This window comes from Trachypithecus francoisi, unplaced genomic scaffold (assembly GCF_009764315.1).
Source record: "Trachypithecus francoisi isolate TF-2019V2 unplaced genomic scaffold, Tfra_2.0 Lachesis_group13, whole genome shotgun sequence".
NCBI lineage: Eukaryota > Metazoa > Chordata > Mammalia > Primates > Cercopithecidae > Trachypithecus > Trachypithecus francoisi.
The window spans coordinates 62897721-62920622 of NW_022681458.1; the positions used below are offsets into that span (position 1 = coordinate 62897721).

At 37.2% G+C, this 22902-nt stretch overlaps 1 protein-coding gene and 1 non-coding gene across 4 annotated transcripts in view; both read left to right on the forward strand.

Moving 5' to 3' along the window:
* SESTD1 (SEC14 and spectrin domain containing 1) overlaps nt 1-22902 on the forward strand; it is a 153027-nt gene that overhangs the window by 128872 nt on the left and 1253 nt on the right. For all 3 annotated transcript variants that reach the window (XM_033230990.1, XM_033230991.1, XM_033230992.1), the window contains 7 exons: nt 6483-6677; nt 7194-7308; nt 9108-9267; nt 15297-15378; nt 16095-16217; nt 17648-17839; nt 20439-20560. In XM_033230990.1, the coding sequence (XP_033086881.1) occupies nt 6483-6677; nt 7194-7308; nt 9108-9267; nt 15297-15378; nt 16095-16217; nt 17648-17839; nt 20439-20560 (989 nt within the window). The remainder of the gene's footprint in view (nt 1-6482; nt 6678-7193; nt 7309-9107; nt 9268-15296; nt 15379-16094; nt 16218-17647; nt 17840-20438; nt 20561-22902) is intronic.
* Nucleotides 5383-5484, forward strand: LOC117095552. The gene has a single exon (XR_004442078.1). It is a non-coding gene; the product is annotated as a small nucleolar RNA U13 (small nucleolar RNA).

Consider the following 22902-nt stretch of genomic DNA (forward strand, 5'->3'; position numbering starts at 1 on the left):
ACATAATGGTTCTTGCTTTTATACTAAAATAATCATATTACAAACCCTGTTTCTGAGGATATAATCTTTTAATTCTCTTGGTACTTTTAAAATAACTTAGTGTTTTGATTTTTTTTAATGTGGATTGTGATTTATTTGAACCTGATAGACTGTTCTAGAACATGTTACTATAGTTAGAGTCTACAATTTTGTTCCTCTCTTTAGTTCCTAAAAACTGTATTTACTCCAGAACATTCTAGACTTCACCTAAGGAGATTTAGTTATGAAAGTATTCCAAAAGTTCTTTTTAGGAAGGGCACATGACACATGAGGATCCTAAAGACAGGATTTATCTATATTTTGTTATTGTTTTAAATGCCAAGAGAAATAATTATAAATTGGATTGTATACATACTGTACCGTACTCTTAAGTTTACAAAAACAATTCAAAAGCAAATTTTATATTGCATATAGTATGGATGAAGTTGCAGATGATATACATAGAAATTGCTATGTTCAGATGTTGGTTTTGTGTTTTTAATATATTTATAAGGTTTTCAAAATCAGCTTAAAGAAACATCTCTTAAGGGTGGTCCTTGCCATGTGCTTAAGCTTACTTATAATATGGAACCAATATATAAAACTTTGAATTGAAGAATACCTTATAGATTATTCTGATGTCCTCATCTTATTTTATAGATGAACAAACTGGGAAGCTACATTTTTTGCTCAATGAATAGTTGAACTATGGTTAAAACACAGATCTCTTGATACCCAGGGGGGATCCTTTCTCTGGCTGTCTCTTAGAGAAAGCTACTAAATTTCACAGATATGCATAAGCTACAGTATTTTTTCATTCTTGTACTTTTAATACTTAGAACTGTACGTATACATTGACATCTGCACTTATAGACATAACCTAAAGAAAAGAAACATTGATGGCTATCAGAGATTTTATTTCCTTAAATCACGTGTGATATTTGGGATTTGTTTCAGAATTGGGAGGTAGGGACAGATTGAATGGATGGGAGTGTATATGAAACAGAATTAGCCATGAATTGATCATTATTGAAGCTGGATGGGAAGGAGTTCATTATACTATTCTTCCCACTTTTGAAGTATTTTGAAAAGCAGGTTGTACTGTTTTAGCCAATAGGTGGCACTGCATTGTCACCTTGAGAATAGGTTGGTTGATGCTGGATGAATATTTTAGCTTATGATGTTTAAGATATTCTAATATTTTATTAAAAACTTTCTTTTCTCTCTGTAACTAAGAGTTAACAGATTAAAGCAGTATTGGAATTGTTCAAGTCTTGTGAAATTATAATGACTAATTTCTGCATTGACAGCTATTAACGGTAGAATTTGAGAAAACTTTTAACATACAATTTTGCATTACCAGCTCAATGTCATATATTAAATTTTAGAGTCCATAAAAAAGCACAATGCAGAAATAAAGCTAAAAACCTCAAATTTGTTAGGATGTTGAGTTTTAATACATAGAAAAATGAAATTTCTGCCAACATGTAGTTCAAGGGTTGGTAATTAGAAGTTAACTTGGTTTTTTAATACAACACACACACACAAAAATAAGGTACATGAAAATGGTTATAGTAACTGGCAATAAATTTAAAAGTAGTTTAGTTCAATAATCTAATTTTATGTTTTGGGTTAAAGGAAGTGTGTGGTAGGAATAGCGTGTGTGGTAGGAAAAGCGTGTGTGATAGGAACATGGAGGAGCATAAATATCTGAAACTGCTTGAGAGTTTTGTCACTGTCACACCATGTCATAGCGCTGACTTCTGGACTACAAAGAAACCACTTTCTCTAGTGTATTATGCATAATAGTAAACAGCAGAACAGGTCTAGCTGGCGAATCAAGATTCATTTCTCCTAATGTATAGTCTGAGTATAATCACCTTTTTAACCCGAGTGGGCAGGGTTTCCTTCCGCCTACGTATGGATTCCCATTTCATGGTATAAAGTACCCATCATTTCACCATGTATGCATCACTGCCCAATATGATTGCAGTGTCAATCCTGACTGCTTGTGTCCTAAATGTGATCCTTCAAGCTCTTTTCTTACTTACCATCTCAATCCAAATCCCAAATATTGGTGTCATCTTTTTATTTTGCTATAAAATAATCATTTTCTACACAGTTAAATATACATAAGAGACAGACCAGAGAATGGCTGTAAGTGAACAAAAGACACCTAAGGTTCTAGGGAATCTACAGTCCACTGTTTTTTTTTTTTTTGTTTTTTTTTTGGTGTGTTTTCTTGTTGTTGTTTTGTTTGTTTGTTTGCTTTTTGTTTTTGAGACGGAGTCTAGCTCTGTCACCAGCCTATAGTACAGTGGTGCTATCTCAGCTCACTGCACCCTCTGCCTCCCAGGTGCAAGTGATTCTCCTGTCTCAGCCTCCTGAGTAGCTGGGATTACAGACATGCACCACCACACTCAGCTAATTTTTGTATTTTTAGTAGTGACGGGGCTTCACCCTGTTGGCCAGGATGGTCTACATCTCCTGACCTCGTAATCTGCCCACCTTGACCTCCCAAAGTGCTGGGATTACAGGCATGAGCCACTGTGCCCGGCCGTACATTCCCGTTTTTTAGGAAGAAACATTTGGATGAATTTTAAATATATGCAAATGTATCCGCCAGATTTTTTTCCTCTCCACGTCCCAGAGAGAATAATTACTTCTTTATTTCAACCTCAATCAGTAATATCAGTGTCTCTAATTTCAGGTATTAATTTCTTGAGACATACTTGTCCTCATAATGTATTTATACATGCCTGGTCAGGTTGCTAGAGCCTATATTTTACAAATTCAAACCAGGAAATAATTAGCTTCACAGTGGTGGTTCTAAACCTTAATGGGCTTAAGAGTCATCAGAGATGCTTGCTAAAATATATATTCCAGGGCCTAACTCCCAGATACTGATTTAGTAAGTCAGGGGTGAAGCTTAGGCATTTTTAAATAAACACCCCAAGTGGTCTAATGCTGGTAGCTCTGGAAAGTGCTATTCTGGGACTCTAATCCTTTACTACTTTTCTCAGAATCGTTGCTATTACTTCTTCAAAGAGTTAAGCCTATTTCTCTAGAGCATTTAATGATCTGGAAGTACTATGAATAAGGTATTGAAATCCTTTTATATTTTAGAGCATGACAGTGATAATTTTCTCAGGTAATGTTTTCTACTTTTAAATAGTCTCTATTAACCATTATAAACTATGTAGTTTAAAAATATTCTATACATATTATTGAGTTAAATCCAAACAATAACCGATAAACAAGGTAAGACGGATATTATCATCACCATTGGATACAGGAGGATTTCTCATCCTTAGCACACTCTTGACACTTTGGGCCAGATAAATCTCTGTCGTAAGGGCTGCCCTGCACATTGTAGGGCATTTTGCAGCATCACTGGCCTCTGCTTACTAGATGCAGTAGCATCCTCGCTCCTCAGTTGCGATAACCCAAAATGTTTCCAGACACTGCCACAAGTTCCTTGAGTGACAAGATTACCCTCTGTTGCCTACTTAATGTAATGTCAGTAAATCTACAGTGATTAATATGTTTTACACATTCAATCAGTGCATGTTAATTGAGCACATACTATGTGTCATGTGTTGTTCTAGGCTTTTGTGATATAGTACTGTCTTACTATATGGAATTTACATTCAAGTTGAGGAGTGGAGAGCAATATGAGTGTAGATTTTAGGAAAGGCCTGAGGAGATGACATTTAATCAGAAACCTTGAAATGATGTCAAGAAGTAATACAAACAGGGCAATTCAGATAGAGGACACAGCAGTAGAAACACCCCAGCACAGGAACATGACTGAGGAGCAGCAAGAATGTTGGTGTGGCTGGAGTATAGGGAGCAAAGGAGAGTCACAGAAAATAAAGTTTTAGAGGAAGTCAGGTGCCAAAACATGTAATATCTTTTTAGCCCATGAAAAGAAACTTGAAATTTATTTTAAATGTTATGTGAAGTTATTTGAAACTTTTGGACAGATAATTAATTTATGTTTTAAGCAAATCACTGGCTATCGTGTGGAAAATAGGGAACAGAGACTAGCAGTAAAAATGGAAGGCAGGAGGCTGATAGATGGAGGCAGTAGAAGTAATGAGAATTGATAGAAGTTGATGAGGTTGAACCAGCAAGACTTGCTGATGAAAGAATCAGGCTTTTGGCCTTAGCAACTGCTAAGGCAGGGAGGACTGCGAGAGGAACAGGTTGGGAGGATAGTGAATAAGTGTCTTTGGCAGCAGGTTAGATTTTAGATTCCTGTTAGTCATCCAAATGAAGGTGGCTAGTGGGCAGTTGGATATCAGTATCTGGGGTTCATGGGAGGGGTCAAGGTTGATGATTAATTTGATAATTCTTAGCCTATAGATATATTTAGAGCCTATATTAACTTGGTAGTTCTTAGCCTATAAATATATTTAAAGCCTATATTAATTTGGTAATTCTTAGCCTATAGATCTATTTAAAGGCATGGGACTAGGTGAAGTCATCCAAACCCAGTGAGAAGAAAAGAGAGTCTCTGGAAAACTGAGCCTTGGGTCAACCTAAACTTTAAGTACAGAAAGAGGGAGGAGAGCCAGCAAAGAAGGGTAAAAGGAGGTGTTGTGTCTCAGAAAACAAGAGAAAAGGCCATTTAAAGGAGGAGGAAGTGCTTACTTGTGCCAAAGCAGCTGTTTGCTGAGAGGCTCAATAAAATAAAGACTGAGAATTGACCATTGGATTTGTGGCAAGATGGAGTTTTTTGGTGAATTTGACAATTGGTTTCAGAAGGGTAGGAAGAACAAAATCCTGATTGGAATGGATTAAAAAAGAATGAAAAATGAGAAAAGAGTGAATACAGAGAACTCCTTTAAGAAAAGTTTTTTTTTTAACAGGTTTAATTTCAGCATAGTAAAATGCACAAATCTTAAATGCGTCTTTTATTGTTTAATATATTATAGCTTTTTTATGTGCTGGTGGAAATAATCCAGTTTAGACAGAAGAAATGATGGAAGAGAGAGAAATAACTGTGAGAGCAAAGCTTTGTGTAGGCAACAGAGACAGTCTGTAATGCACAAGTGGAGTGGTTGGCCTTAGAAGAAGAGATAGGCTGCTCACTATTACAGCACTGAGGGCAGAGCATAGGGCTGTAGAATGGAGGGTTGGGGATTTGTTGGTGGGAAGGTGAAAGAGTTTTCCGATTACTTCCCTGTGAATTAAGATCTTTGGCTGAGAATGAAGAGGTGAAAAGGGGATTGGAGATTGATAGTGAAAAAAACATAAATGATCATGAGAATGAGAAAGTGAATTTACTAGAGAAACATAAATGGATTGCCAAAGACTCATTTGAGATTATTTAGTCATAACTTTAAAAAGAGATCTGTCGTTCCTTTGTAGTTTATAAGTGTGATGTTGGGTACTCACACTCATCTGAGATGTGTCTCCCTCTAAGCCTTGTAACAACATCAGCACATTACCCTTCTGATGTGAGGGGGAAAAAGAGAGAGAGAGCGCGCTATCCACCTAGTTGTTTTTAATCCACCCATGTTCAGCTTCTGTGGTACAGGCACACATTAGGCAGAGAAAACAGATCTCAGGTTTCAACAGGTGATTCTGATGGAAGAACAGAAAGCCAGGCATGGGCATGGGTTATATGCTGGGAGGTGGTTATAGCCTTTGATCAAGGATGGAAGTGAGGACAGAGGTTCTCATGTGCTGGACAGTAGAGAGGTCAATAGATAGGTGGATTCCATAGGGTTGCAGGTGTGAGCCTACAAACAGAGGTGAGTGGGAGAGTCAATGGTGGTCAGAAAATGGGTTTCATGAAATTGAGATTTCCGGAGCTGCATAGCAGTATATGATGACAAATTTTTATGGCCAGTGGAAGAGGTAGCTCAGTTGAGGTGAGGACAAGTTAGTTGGAGGTGAGGGAGGGAGTCAAGGAACTGGAGGTTCATGATGGTGGTGGGTGCCTATGTGGTAGAAGTCACTAAGAAGGCTTGTACTGAGAGGAAGGCAGTGACCTTTGCTAAACCTTTCTGTGGATGAGGGGGTGCAACAGAGAAAGCTGACAGGATGTAATCTAACAGCATGCACTTCAAAGGGGATATGATTTTTTGAAAGAAGAGGGAAAAGAAATGGTCTGCAAGTAGTGAGGAACGAGGCAGCCATCAAACCCACCTTCAGGCTTGCAGTATGTCAGACAGGGAAACAGTAATCAGTTGAGAAGGCTGCAGGGGTAACTGAGGGCAGACAGGTTTCACTTAGAGCAAGGAAGAGAAGGGAACTTTTAGAGGCCAAGGATTGAGTTCCAGGGATCACAGTTAGGATTTGAGGATTAACAACTTCCCACCCTCAATTTTAATAATTTTGCCTTAAAAAAAAAAAATCATGTATAACTTAGTTTATCTGGAGAACTTGTAAAAGGTAATCTCTACCAGGAACTAATTTGAGCCTTAATTTACTTTGTAACATCTTGATTATAGGAATGGTTTGCAGTATATGTGGAACTTAATCAGCAAATTGCAGCACTCTTGAATGCTGGCGATGAGGAAGATCTTGTGGAACTAAAGTCACTGCAGCAACAACTTAGTGATGTTTGTTATCGACAGGCCAGTCAGCTGGAATTTAGGCAAAATCTCTTACAAGCAGCTCTTGAATTTCATGGTGTTGCCCAAGATGTAAGTGTCTACTCTGATTCTTTTCTTTTCTTCAAATTATCTGAACACTTACCTATGCATAATTTTTTTCAGGTTTGCATGCCTCCTAAATTATTTTTCTGAACCAATTAAAATGATTTACTGGTGGGGGTAATGAGATAAAATTCTTTGATTTTTTAAAAACAAGTATTTTTTTTAAGTCATTCTGCATGCAATTCAACCTTTTATTGTCTAACTAGAGTGTTCCAATCTAGTAGAATATTTTATTTTGACTCTTTCTCAGTGTTTATGCTTTATAACCTAGATGGAAATGGAAGTCTGCTGACCTGGTTGTACTTCTTTGTCTTCCTGGTGCATGCATCTGTGTGTTCTATCTTCCAGATAACGCGTATTCTAATGATTTGTCCTTGTCTTGTAATAGTGTAGTCTTTTCAAGTGTAATTGTGATAACCTCGTTAGATATAAACCTCGTTAATCATTAAACACTTTAGATGCTGATTACATCAGGGTTATCTCTTTGGTGTCCCTCTGCTTTAGTTGTCTCAGCAGTTGGATGGCTTATTAGGGATGTTGTGCGTAGATGTAGCACCAGCTGATGGAGCATCGATTCAGCAAACTTTAAAACTGCTTGAAGAGAAGCTGAAAAGTGTTGGTAAGCAGATTTTAAAAATGCTGAAACATAAGGTTTTTTTTTTTTTTGAATATCATTACCATGGTTAGACAATTAAGTCAACTTACACTGAACTAATTATTATTATTTTCAGGAAACAGAGAAAAATAGTATAAAAAGGTGTTATTCCCTTGAGGGGTTATAATTTATGCTGAAAATTTTATTTTTCATAGTTAGTCACTCCTCCCTTCACTGGGCCTTTACCCTTGCCTGTTTACCCAGCTATATCTACAGGTGCTGTGTCTTGCATATACTATGAACAATTATTTGTAGTGCATGCATAAACTGTAATTAGCTGTTTCGAAGTGTTCTGTGGTAAACCCTGTATGCCCCAAATTGTGTTTTATGCAATGATTTTTGTTGTTGCTTTATCCTAACCCTGTGAAAAAATGGTTGGTTTGGTTTTTTGGTTCTTGTCTCACCAAACTGGGAATATTGCCAGATTACCCACTCTCAAAGGAGTGGGGTTCATTTACATTAAGGGGTCCAGTTACATTAAGCTAGTTCTATCGTTTGACATCAAGGCCTTTAAAATTTTCTACAGCAGGAAGCACAGTGAGCTTTCCTAAAAGGTCAGGATGTGAAAATGGGAAGGTGGGGAGTCGTATCAAGGGGGACAAAAGGGGAAATGGCAGTGGAAGAGAGGAAACAGGAACTTAAGGCAGAGAACTAGTAAAATGTGGTTGCACATGACTAAATCAAATTAATTATTGAAAACTGCCTTAAGGAATTGGTTTGAAAAATCACGCTTGTACTGGACATTTTACTTGCTTACAGCCTTTATTTTATTTTATTTTATTTTTATTTTTATTTTTTTTAGATGGAGTCTTGCTCTGTTGCCCAGGCTGGAGTGCAGTGGTGCCGTCTTGGCTCACTGCACGCTCCGCCTCCCAGGTTCAAGCGATTCTCCTGCTCAGCTTCCTAAGTAGCTAGGATTACAGGCACCTGCCACCACGCCCGGCTAATTTTTATATTGGTAGTTTTAGTAGAGATGGGGTTTTGCCATGTTGGCCAGGCTGGTCTCAAGCTCCTGACCTCAGGTGATCTGCCCACCTCAGCCTCCCAAAGTGCTGGGATTACAGGCGTGAGCTACCGCGCCCAGCCAGTCTTTGTTATTTTAACAGATGATATGCATAATAATATTTAGTATTTAATATAACAAATGAATTTTATTTTAAAATATTAGAAGTTTTCTTGAGCCACAGTCTTTGTTTAAAAAAAAAAAATTCCTTTACACATATAATTTGGAGAATTGTAAATATACCCTAATTTTTGCTTCCTATGGTATAGAAGCTAGACTGTACCTTTAGTCACAATGTTCAACATCCTTTGACATTGATAATACATTGCTGAAGTGTCTTAAAATTTTGCAAGGCTTATGCGCTTTTTTAAACAACATATTTGCCTTGTTCTCCTATAAGTTGGACAGCATAAAAGCAGGAAGAAAAAATAGAAAATTGTTTTCTATTAGAAATAGAAATTTTCATACTTCTGCCTTCATTTTTTAAAAGTAATTATTGTCTATGGAAACCCATGTTTTCAAAATTCCTTTTAAGGAGAGAATTTGGCATGAGAGAGAGCTCCAGTTCGAGTCACATTTAAAGGGTTTTATTGCTTGAAATGTTCATAGGATGGAGTCTTGGGATTGCATCCCAAGATGGTTTACTGTGCAAACCTCCTATACTTGGGATCCAGGTACAATATCTGATGAGACGATTTGTTTGAGGGAGGGAAAGCACCTTAGTTGTGTAAGAGATTAAATCTAGCAACTTTTGTTTTAGATGTGGGATTGCAAGGTTTGCGTGAAAAAGGTCAAGGTCTCCTGGATCAGATCTCCAATCAGGCATCCTGGGCCTATGGAAAGGATGTAACCATTGAAAATAAAGAAAATGTGGACCACATACAAGGAGTGATGGAAGATATGCAGCTTAGAAAACAAAGGCAAAGTTTGACTATTAATGTTAATTTTTACTAAAATAACAATATTAATTAAAATAAAAAGTTATATAACATATTTTATATGCAGACAAAACGTTCTTAACTGTTATATAGAAAACATACAGTAGGTTTTTGGTGAATGTAATAATTACTGTGTATAATTTTACTAACAAATAGCAATAATTTATTCAATTACTAGGTACCATTTCCTTTTTACTGGGTTGTAAAAATTTCAATTATACTCAACTACTTCATATTCCATATCCCCAGTGTAGTCTATGACTCTGTTCTCCTTTAAAAAAAACTTTGTGAAGAATAATTTTGCTTTTTAGATTTCATTTAGTTTAGAGTTGCCATTAAACTTGTCATCTACATTGATCTGTTTCTTCATCTAAACTTACAGAATGTCACACATGTCATTGTTCTCATATTTGCTGTAGTAGGATTGAACAATGGACTAGTGATGTTTAGTTTCATTTTCTATAAAACCAGGAATTTAAAAGATTCTTTGAAAATTCAGTTTGCAATAGCAACTACAAAGTATTGCAAAGTAAAGGATTAAAATTGTCTATGCAATATATACAATCTAGCATGGTTATATGAAATTTTGCACACTTAAAAATTTTATGATCATCAACAAAACTTCACAGAAAGCTTCCTTTTACATCACAGAGAAAACAGTCATGAGACAGAAATTTATTCCCTCATGTCTGCAAACTTACTTTATTCTCACACCACAGAGGATGACAGAGCTCTCCTCTTCTCAAAGCTGAGCTTCCATTTAGGCTCTGATTCTGATCACCCTCCTGACTCCTAACTCCATCAAATCCCATTCTCTACTCTGGTTCCTGTCTTTCACTTAAATGCTTAAATTTCTCCTATTTTAAAAATAATAATCACACACATGGGTGTGTCTTCCTCTTCAACTCTTTGTCTTTTAGCATTAGAGCTCTTTTTCCTCACAGCTAAGTCATTTGGATAGGTTTACAGTACATTCGTACTACTTACCCACTACCTCCAATTTATTTTCAACCCTTTTCAGTCTGACTTCTGCCCTCACTGTTTGACTCAACGTTGCTCTTACCAGCATTACCAACGTAATAAATGCTGGATCTTACTTAAAATTCAGAGAATACTTATAGTCCTGACTTGCTTAACTGTGATTAGAGTTAGGCACAACTGACTTTTCTTTCATTTTGTCTTTCTTGAAAACACATTTATGATCCTTCTCTGTTTCTCCTTGGTTTTTGTCACTGATTTCTTGGCCACTAGCTCAAGTTACCACTTCCAGAGTTTGTTCTGAGGCCAGATTCCCTTCTTTGTATGTTCTCCCTGGACCTTCTCACTACTTGAATTACTTTCTTTAATAGATCATAGTTTAGTAGTTACAGCTCTTACCAAGACCCTCTCCCATGCTATAGACCCGTAATTCCAGTTGCCTACTTAGTGTCGCCTGCAGAATGCCCCATGTACTGCTGAAATCTAGTGTATTAGTCCATTCTTGCATTGCTATAAAGAACTACCTGAGACTGGGTAATTTTAAAAGAAAAGAGGCTTAATGAGCTCACAGTCCCACAGGCCGTACAGGAAGCATGACTGGGGAAACCTCAGGAAACCTCCAATCATGATGGAAGGGGAAGGGGAAGCAGACATCTTACTTGGATGGAGAAAGAGAGTGAAGGGGTAGGTGCTGCACACTTTTAAACAACCAGATCTCATGAGAACTCACTTACTGACATGAAAACAGCAAGGGGGATATATGCCCCCATGATCCAGTCATCTCCCACCAGGCCTGTTGTATTAGTCTGTTCTCACACTGCTGTATATCCAAGACAGGGCAATTTATAAAGGAAAGAAATTTAATTGACTTACAGCTTTGCAGGGCTGGAGAGGTCCCAGGAAACAGAATCATGGGAAGGGAAAGCAAACACGTCCTTCTTCACATGGCAGCAGCAAGGAGAGGTGCAGAGTGAAGAGGGGGGAAAGCACCTTATAAAACAATTAGATCTCATGAGAACTCACCATCATGAGAACAGGATGGAGGTAACCGCTGCTATGATTCAGTTACCCTCTGCTGGGTCCCTCCCACAACATGTGGAGATTATGGGAACTACAATTCAAGGTGAGATTTGGATGGCGACACAGCTGAACCATATCGCTCCTCCAAATTTGGGAATTACAATCCAACATGAGATTTGAGTGAGGACACAAATCCAAACCATATTATTCTACCCCTGGCTCCTCCCAAATCTGATGTCCTTCTCACATTGCAAAATATAGTCATCCCTTCTCAACCAGTCCCCCAAGTCTTAATGCATTTCAGCATTAACTCAAAAGTCCACAGTCCATAGTCTCATCTGAGACAAGATAAGTCCTGTCCAACTATGAGCCTCCAAAATCAAACACAAGTTAGTTACTTCAAAGATACAACAGAGTTACAGATACTGAGTAAATACACCCATCCCAAGAGGGAGAATTTGGCCAAAACAAAGGGGCTACAGGCCCCATGCAAGTCCGAAACCCAGCAGGGGAAATCTTAAAGCCCCGGAATAATCTCCTTTGACTCCATGTATCACATTCAGACCACACTGATACAAGAGGTGATCCTAAGGCCTTGAGCATCTCCATCCTGTATCTCTGCAGGGTACAGCCCTCTTGGCTGCTTTCACAGGCTGGCATAGAGTGCCTACAGCTTTTCCAGGTGCATAGTGCAAGCTGTCAGTGGATTTGCCATTCTGGGGTCTCACAGCTCCACTTGACAATGTCCCAGGGAACTCTGTTTGGGAGCTCCAACCTCACATTTCCCCTCCACACTGTCCTAGTAGAGGTTCTCCATGAGGCAGCAGCCTTCTGCCTGAACATCCAGGGATTTCTATACATCCTCTGAAATCTAGCCAGAAGCTCCCAAGCGTCAACTCTTGCCCTCTGTGCACCCACAGGCTTAATACCATGTGGAAGCTGCCAAGGCTTACAGCTTGCACCCTCTCTGGAGCAGTGGCCTCAGTTGTATCTGGGGTCCTTTTAGCGGTGGCTGGAGCTGGAATGGCTGGGACACAAGGAGCATTGTCCCAAGACTGTGCAGGGCAGCAGGGCCCTGGGCCTGGCTGCAAAACCATTCTTCCCTCTTAGGCATCCAGGCCTGTGATGAGAGGGGCTACCGCAGAGGCTTCTGAAATGCCTTCGAGGCATGTTTGCCATTGTGTTGGTTATGAACATTCAGCAACTCTTTACTTATGCGAATTTCTGCAGCCAGCTTGAATTTCTCCCCAGAAAAATGGGGTTTTCTTTCCTACCACATGGCTAGGCTGCAAATTTTCCAAACTTTTTATGCTCTTCTTCTCTTTTAAATATTAAGTTCCAGTCTCACATCATCTTTTTGCTCACAAATACAAGCCTAGGCTGCTAGAAGCAGCCAGGTGAAGTCTTGAACATTTTGCTGCTTAGAAGTTTCTCCCAGTCTGTACTGTAAATCACCTCTCTCAAGTTCAAAGTTCCATGTGTCACTAGAGCAGGGGCACAATTCTGCCAGTCTCTCTGCTAAAGCATAGCAAGAGTGACCTTTGCCTCAGTTCCCAGTAAGTTCCTCATCTCCATCTGAGACCTTCTCAGGCTGGACTTCACTGTGTGTGTCACTGTAAGCATTTTGGTCACAACAATAAACAAGTCTCTAGGAAATTCCAAACTTTCCCTCATCTTCCTGTCTTGTGAACCCTCCAAGCTGTGCCAGTCTCTGCCTATTGCCAAGTTCCATCACTGCTTACACATTTTCAGGTATCTTTATAACAGTGCCCCACTCTCAGTACCAGTTTTTGGTATTAGTCTGCTCTCGCACTGCTATAAAAAACTACCTGAGACTGGGGAATTTCTGAAGACAGTAGATTTAATTGGCTCAAGGTTCTGTGGGCTGTACAGGAAGCATGGCTGGGGACGCCTCAGGAAACTTCAATCATGGTGGGAGAATGAAGGAGAAGCAGACATGTCTTACACAGCTGGAGGAGGAAGAGAGTGAAGGGGACAGTGCCACATACTTTTAACCAACCAGATCTTGTGAGATCTCACTTACACAAGAACATCAAGGGGGAAATCTGCCCCCGTGATCTAATCACATCCCACCAGGTTCCTCCTCCAATATTGGGATTACACTTTGATGTTAGATTTAGGTGGGGACACAAATCCAAAACCCAAATCCAAACCAGAACACCTAGTATGTCCAGACTAGAATCATTTTCCTCTAAACTTGCCCTGCTTTTTTTCCTTTTTTTTTCCTCTAAACTTGCCCTCCTTTTTTAATTTCCTACCTAGGTTAAAGTTACCATCAGCTACCAAATTTGAGATTTATCCTAAAATCCTTCATCTTTCTCATCCCTTATCAAATGTCCAGGTTCTGCTGTCTCTGAATCTCAAACATTTCTGGTCAAGATCTTAAACCCTTATCTGCCTCTGGCCTGGCTACTCTCCAGCTTTTTGTATATAAGAGTAATCTTCATAAAGTACGACAATTGTGTAAAACTTCCTTCAATGACTTCCTGTTTGCTCAGATGGAGTTAGTCTTCTTGGAATAATGTAGGAGACCCTTCATAATCCAATCTTGCATAATTTTATCTTCTATAATATTCCCATAAAATCACACAGTTGTTTTTACCTCCCTGAAAGCATCATGCTGTTTCATGCATCCATGACTAAGAATACTTCTTTCCTCATTTTCTGCTCAGTGAATTCCTACTTACTCTTCAAGACTCAGGGATACTTACTTTAGGAAGCCTTTTTGGACTTCTAAGGCAAGTTAGTCACGTGCTTCTCCCTACTTTTATAAAACATTTTAAATAGCTTTATAATAGTACTTATTACATCTCTGCAAATGGGAGCATCTTGATAGTAGAGACCATATCTTATATTTTCCCCAGCACACATTAATACCTGAATACAGTATGTGTATGATACCATCTTCATCATTAAAGTGGCCTACATTGTTTTTTAGTTTCATATTTAAAAAATCAGTACCACTTCCCTTCAATCCATTGTGGAATTACTTTAACCAAGCTGAATTTTAATGTCATATTACAGCTTTTATTGAGAGCTTCTTTTTTTTTTTTTTTTTAAAAAAGGCTTGTGATAACTACTTCTATATTGTTATTAAGCTTTCTTTAAGGACATCAAGTACAGTAGAGCACAGTCACTGGTAACTTGTTATAGGCATTTGAGACTGCAGTGGGAGTCCTCCATCCCACCTGCAGTACACAGAATTGCATGGAAATGAAGGAAATGGACCAGAGTTAAGTTAGGTTAAGTTGCCTTAAAAACTTAAATGGTTATATTATCCAAACAGACCACAGCGAGATTAAAAAATAATTTGAATTGTGATTCTCTACATCCAGAGGTCAGTAGGGATTTTTTTTGTTGTTTTTTTAAGCCCTCCATCTAGTTGTTTTTAAGAATGTAGATGGAAGGTTTTAAAAAAAAAAAAAAAAAAAATTAGGTACTATAATATAGTGAAAAGCATTAATTTTTAGAAGTTTCTTTAGCTGGGCATAGTGGTGCACACCTGTAGTCTCAGCTACTTGGGAGGCTGAAATGTGAGGATCATTTAAGCTCAGTAGTTTGAGGTTATAGTGAGCTATGATGGTGCCACTGCACTCCAGTCTAGGTGCTTGAGTGAGACCTTGTCTCAAAAAAAATCATCCTATATTTGAGATACATTACACTTTTATCCTTGAAACTTGTTTGATGCTAAACAGCAATGGAGATTTTTGGGGTTTTAGTGTACTGTTGTCCTTACGTTTTGCTTTAATATTTTGCAGAATCCGTGGTATCCTTAAGAAGGTTTGTCATTGAGTATCATTTGGGTATTTTGATGTTTTGATGTAATATTGATATAAATATCCCTAAAATTCTTACAAATCAATACAAAATAGTTGGATTCTCCATTGTGTAGGACTAAGTATTTTAGTGTACTATAAAACACACATGATGATGTTACAATAGTAATCAATAAAACAGAAATGATGAGTTAAATTTATGTTTGGGTTCATTAGATGTGAAGACATGGTAGATGTGCGAAGGTTAAAGATGCTTCAGATGGTGCAGTTGTTTAAATGTGAAGAAGACGCTGCTCAGGTAAGGACCAGCCAGCTATATTATGTAGTTAGCTTTTCTTAGAAGATTGATTTCATCTAAATACAAACAAAAGTGTACTTTTCATGGTCCTAAAAAGTAAATTCTTGAAGTCAGGTTCTAGTTTATCCTGTTGAAGAATACACTTTGGCATTTGCAGCTAGTTTATTGATCTCATTTAACTTAATCTTCTCAATGAAATCCTCTATTGAGCTAGAGATTGGGATTATTTATTGTTGATTAGGTTGTCAATTACATCCAGGATAAAATCTGGTAGAGCACATTGCATTTTGCTGTCTTGCATCTGCAAGAGAAATTTCAACACCAGATAAACAATTTGATATATTTTGTTGTTATCATTAGAGAACATCATTTCAGTTTGATTTAGAGAAAATTTGTGGTTTTATATAGTGACACAAAACTGTAATGCAATCTTGATGGATCTATATACAGAAATACATGATCTTTTATTATGTGATATTAACTTTAAAAGAATGCTTTTCTTTAGTATGTCTTGCCTTCAGATTTAAAGAATTTTGAGGAGTAGGAGAGGTAACTAATTCATGTAGCTTATCATTGAATGAAATAAGCTTTTAAGACTTTAGGTTATAATTAACGGATTCATTAATCACATGATCATAATCTCTGTATAAATGACATTTTGATACAATAAGTAAAGAGTTCTGAATCCAGCTTCATTGTTACGTCTTTTTGTTTAGGCAGTAGAATGGCTAAGTGAACTTCTGGATGCTCTGCTTAAGACTCACATCAGATTGGGCGATGATGCTCAAGAAACGAAAGTTTTGCTGGAAAAGCATAGAAAATTTGTTGATGTTGCACAGGTGCAAAACTGGTTATCTTCCTTTTCCACAAGCTCAGTGTTTGAATAGCTTTCTGCATGATTATAATGTAACTTTACCCTCCAAGTACAAGAAGGTTAGTTTTGTTATTCCAGAAGTATCACAGAATTAAGAAAGTGTCAGCTGGTGCATCAAAACTAGCCTGCATAAACTTGAGAGGGTTTATGTTTCCCTGAATACATGTTCTGCACAGTCCCTCTGATTTATGCTATATATTATGGCATTTTTTAGACAATCCAGCTGTTGATTCACAGAAGTTAATATGAAATGGATGTTAATATCAGTAAATAAGAAACCTCACTTTCTGCATCTCACTAGTGTTAGCATAATAATACAGGACTTTTTTGTGGTGAAAAGTATCTTTCTTTTTTTTTTTTTTTTTTTTTTTAAGACAGAGTCTTCCTCTGTTGCCCAGGCTGGAGTACAGTGATGCAATCTTAGCTCATTGCAACCTCTGCCTCCCAGGTTCAAGCGATTCTCATGCCTCAGCCGCCTAAGTAGCTGGGATTACAGACACCAGCCACCACGCCTGGCTAGTTTTTGTATTTTTAGTAGAGACGGGGTTTCACCTTGTTGGCCAGGCTGGTCTTGAACTCCTGACCTCAAGTGATCCACCCACCTCGGCCTCCCAAAGTGCTGGGATTACAGGTGTGAGCTACGGCGCCAAGCCAATAAGTATCTTATTTTCCCTAATAATGAGTTCACGTTGTAACAGGTGTAGTTTCCTATATGGAATATAAAGTGCCTAATTTCACCTTCTTTTGAAAGTAGTTTTGATTAATTCATAAGCAGACATTCTTTCTGGCCAGTGAAATTTGGTAGATTGTGATGGGGGAAACGGAATAAAGTGGGGAAGCCTAACAGAAAGAGACTTTTTTCTAATTAAAAATTTTAAAACAATTTGTTTTTTTGAGACAAGGCCTTGCTCTGTCACCTACGATATAATATGGTAGCACAATCATAGCTCTCTGCATCCTCAAACTCCCGGATTCAAGTGATCCTCCTGCCTCAGCCTCCAAGGTAGCTGGGACTACAGGCAAGTGTGGCCAAACTCAACCAATTTTTTTTTTTTTTTTTTCATTTTTTTGGGGCAGGATCTTGCTATGTTGGCCAGGCTGGTCTTGAACTCCTAGGTTCAAGCGATCCTCCCACCTCAGCCTCCCAAAGTGCTGGGATTACAGGCATGAGCCACTGTGCCTGGCCAAGAAACTTATTATAAACTAATCAAAAATATTGCTTCCCCTTTATTATTTATACACACAGATAATTTGTAGTATTAAGTGCCACTAGATTTATTCAGTATTGATTTCTAGTAGTGTCACTTAATTGTTAACAAGTCTTCCTGCACACTTTCCCCATCCTTCTCTTAAGAATTCTTTTTTTATAATTTTATGTTTCCTTTACTTTTTTAGAGCACTTATGACTATGGCAGACAGTTGCTACAGGCCACAGTTGTGTTATGCCAGTCTTTGCGTTGCACTTCTCGGTCATCTGGGGATACACTTCCTCGATTGAACAGAGTATGGAAACAATTTACAATAGCATCTGAAGAGAGAGTACATAGGTTGGAAATGGCTATTGCATTTCACTCAAATACTGAAAAGGTTTGCTTTTTTTTTTGAAATGTTATTCTCAGTGATATTTATTGTATGTGTTTAAAGTATGTTAATTTTAGTAATGTAACTGTATGACTGATCTATTTTTCAATATTTATATTAGTTCCATTGTTACAGTTTGTTTAGATTTAATATATTGCCTTAGAGAGTTCAAATTAAGTTCTTGATTCTTACCAGTGCTGGAGAGCTGTGATTAAAGAAATCTAGAACCACGTGGTAGTTTCTAGTCTTCACACTTGTCTCCTCACCAAGCCTGGTGTCCAGAATATGCCCTCTGTTCTTTAGAGTATCATTAGTTCAATCTCTTTCATTATGCCTGGAAGGGAAACTTTTTGCTTTGGCAACTGCTATTAATTGTCACACATTTTTTAAAAGGCACCTTGTGATTTTATAAAGTAGGGACATTAAAAAAATAAGGACAAAAGTAAAATGCTTTTTTATATGGGTTCTTTAAAGATTCATTCTAGAATTTATTATTCAATGAATTAAGGTCATTAATTCCAGAAACAAAAAATAAAATATGCAGGGTTATTTGGACACATTTTCAATAGAACTTTTTTCTTACTCTTTGTAGTAAGAATTTATTGTACCCAAACCTTATATATCCATTCTGAAAAGGAACTTTATTATGTAGTTAATTTTGTTTTGATCTCTTACAATAAAAGTTTATACGTAGGGAATGTTCAATACACTTTGAGATATTAGCAAACCTAACTCGATCCTAGAACAGATGTTGCAAGGACCCTCAGGAATTAAACAGTTTCTGAGTTATGAAGTACATCTGTTGGGAAGTGTCCATAGTTAACTCATTCTCAGCTGGTTATTGAACTCCATAGATCAGTGTTTGATGAACATGGGCCTAATGATAAATGGGAGTATACAAAATGGTATAACTTACTGATTGTTTCAGTGAGAATTTTTTATTATTATGAAGTATACTGTTAACATAGAAAACATACAGACCACAAGTATTCTGTGCAGTGAGATTTCACAAAGTGAACACACCTGTGTAATCAGTTTACTGTTGAAAAAAACAGAACATTATCAGCATCCAGAAGCTCCCCTCCGTTCCTGTAGTCACAGTACTGCTTCCCCCACCACCTCAGTGTCAAAGGGTGATTGGCCCAATGTCTAGCACCAATGTCTAGCACCCAATGTCTAGCACCACTGATAACTTTTTTTTTTTTTTTTTTCAAGACAGAGTCTCACTCTGTCGCCCAGGCTGGAGTGCAGTGGCACGATCTTGGCTCACTGCAAGCTCAGCCTCCCAGGTTCACGCCATTCTCCTGCCTCAGCCTCCCAAGTAGCTGGGAATACAGACGCCCACCACCACACCTAGCTAATTTTTTTTATTTTTTAGTAGAGACGGGATTTCACTGTGTTAGCCAGAATGGTCTCGATCTCCTGACCTCGTAATTCACCCGCCTCGGCCTCCCGAAGTGCTAGGATTACAGGTGTGAGCCACCGTGCCTGGCCCACTGATGACTTTTTAGGATACTACTTTTAGCTACCTTTTTATGAGGTCATATAAGAATGAATAGAGTTGAAAGGATTTTTTTAATAGAAAGTTGTTTCTATTATTTTTCTGTTACCTAGCCTTTATCTTACTTGTAGTAAATTTGATTTAAATTTGATTTACCTAGGTTGTACAAACCTAAGTAAAGCCCTTTGTTATCAGATATTACTTTCGTCTTGACTGTATTCTATTTTATACCATTAAGCATAAATATAAATAACCGCAACTATAAGCAAATTGTCTAGTATAATGATTAGGAAAATATCTGAATTAAATCTTGAGTTTTAAAATACAAAAATGTCTGTCTATGAGTAATGCTGAAGTAAACATGATTGAATTCCCTAAAGTATAATGCAAAGAAAAGTTGTAAAAATGAATACTTCTTTTTCTTCTCTGTCTCTCAAATTTTGCAGTTCTTTCTTGTGGTTTAATTTATTTAATAGTAATGGTTAGGGTGAAGTGAAGAACAGTATCTCATCAAGGACTATAGAGATTCCCATATTTGAATTATAACCTAATCATTTTACGGCAGTTAACTCAAGCCAGCAGATCACTTGTTAAATATTATCATCGAGCTAAGTTGTCACATCAGTTATATATTTGTACTCTGTGTTGTTTTTTATTCATATAATTTTTCATTTGTAATGTCTGTGTGCCTTTTGTCACCTTCCAGGCTGCTAAATAAACATAGAGTAAACTGTTCAATAAATGGCTACTTAATAAATGAAAGAATACTTCTTAAGGACATGTTGAACTTATTTTCCAAATAGTAGTCTAGCATTTTCTTTCTTGGAAATCACCATATTGTTAGTAGGAATTATGTATTTCATTTTGTTGTTTGAATTTCTTGAAGAATTTTGCCAATAATAGATCAATCTTACATAGTGGTATACCTGAAGACGCTAAGAACAAGAAGATGCCTTATAATCTACCAAATTTGTATGAGCTTGATTCCATTTCTGTGTCTCTCTTTCTCTCTTTTCTCTCTCTCTTTTTTTTTTTTTTTGGATCCTCTGAAACTGCAGACCTTTCTGTGTCTCTTAATTGATGTTGCTCTTTTATTTGCTGCAGATTTTGCAGGACTGTCCAGAAGAGCCTGAAGCTATTAATGATGAGGAGCAATTTGATGAAATTGAAGCAGTTGGGAAATCACTTTTGGATAGATTAACTGTTCCTGTAGTTTATCCTGATGGGTATGGAGCATGTTCTTATAATTTTATTTTTTATTGATGTGGTCTTAAAGTGAAATCATTAAAAGAGGAAATCTATTCTTTTAAAAAGCCAAATAAATTAGGTTTGGTCCACATCTTTAACTCCTACGATAAATTAGTTTAAAATGAAAAGAAATCCACACCTCTTAGCCACAGTAATGGTACTTGCTGACATCAGATGTGTTGCTTCTTGACAGCTTGTTGTAGAATGATCATTGACTAGATTAAGACACTGGGTTCTAGCCTTGGCTATGATGGTAGGGAATAGTGTGACTTGGGGCTTTATTCAAGAAAAGGAAGAGGGGACAAGGGACTAATGGTTAGTGAGTTCATAGTATATGCCAAGTACCAAGTGAAACATTTCACCTTCTTTTGACGAAAGAGGACCAAACCAGTATGATTATTCCTGATTTACAAATGAAGAAACTGAGGCCCAGAGAGATTAAGTAAGGCTCTCAGGATTTCACAGCTTCTAAGTGTTAGAGTAAGGATACAATCTCAGGTCTGTCTGTGTGACTCCAAACCTATTCTCTTTGTACTGTGTTATATGGCGTTCTTATTTCTTTATGTGTGAAGGGATGGGATCCTGATTTTCTTACACCTTTCCATTTCAAATAGTCAGTAATAAAAATATGAAATAATCTGATGCAAAATAAATGGACCAGGAAAAGAATCAGGAGGAACTTCATCCCCGGTGATTTAGATCTGATTCTTAGTGAAAATAATTTAGAGATAATCCAGAGGATATTTAATTCAAATGATAGAGTAAACAAACCATTAAATAAAAATACAAGTATCTTTAACATTGTGGTATAGTGTGATGGAGTGAGTCTGTGTACTCTGGAGCCAGAGGTCTCAGCTCTACCACCTACTCACTATAACACCTTGGGCAAGCCACTTAACCTTTGTGCCTCAATTACCTCATCTAAAAACAGCCATGTAACATTCCTACCTCCTCAGGTTATAGGGGCATGGGAATTACCTGAGCAAAATAAATATAAAGTACTTAAAACAGCTGACACATAATAAGCACTGCTACTACTGTGCCATGATCTTCCAGTGATTATTTGGGATTGATATTGAAAAAATGGCATTTTATTCCCTTGAAAGAATATTATTCATAGTCTATACTTATGTTATCTGAAGCCACACCTAAACTTGAACAATTGGAAGTAGGCTAAAGTCACCTAAAGTCACCTACATCTGCAATAAAAGAGAACAAATTTCAGCTAGTAACAGAATTATAGGCGTGTTTCTGGTTGTTCCATTCCAGGATCCCTTACCCTCCCTGATTCCTACATTTCACAACCAGTTGTCACACAATCAGCCTCCTTTTCTACCCATGTCAGCCTAGGGACACCTCTCCCTTTTTTGCTTGCTTCAGCTTCTTGTCTGTGTTTCACAGATAGTCCATGTGTCATTTCTTCATCCTTTTAAGATAAAAGAATATTAGTACTGTATATTCAAAGTTCACATCTACCTTTAACATTTTGGAATTGCTATTTTATTCCACTTTATATTCATATTAAAACTTATTTGTATCTCTTTTAGGTATTTTGCTAAATTAAATATTTCCCAAAGGTGTGTGTAATGTTTTCCATAATTATTAATATAATGGTAATCTGTTTATGCCATGTATAGTTTGACAGGTTGGACAGATTTGTCTTTTATACCTTCTCCTGGTAAAAGAGATTGGTGGTCTCTCTGGATTCACTGCTCGAAGACCTGGGTTCAAATTCTAGTTTTTCCCTGTGTGACTTTGCTTACCTCATTTAACTTTCTAGGCTCCACTTTTCTGATCTAAAAAATAAAGAAATTAGTGTGATAATTTCTAAGAAATCTTCCAGCTCTAAAAATATTCTGTGACTCTGAATACAGTATTTTTGAGAGTAGAATAAAATTAATGATTTTATCTGTTAATGTACCAAACAATGTCATAACATTATAAAGAATATTTATTTTGCTTGCCAGCTGTATTGACAAATGGTGTCCCCAGCCAATAGTACTCAAGTACATGTATAAATTTTGTGTTTGTGTATGCTTCTGGACCCACATATTTCCAGTGTTTCATTGTTCGGCTTGTTGCTATTACCTCATAAGTACACATGATATAACCTTTACACCACCAATATATTTTTCTCATCATGTCTTAATGTATTTTATGCCATTTTAAAAAATGTTTTTCCTGCTGAATTTCCTGCTCAGAGATAAACGATATGGTCACAGATAAACTGATATTTACACATAGGCTATCTCATGTAGATTTTTTATGGTAAATTTTTGCTTCTATTTGTATTCACTGCAGTTAATGGATTTGTATTAAT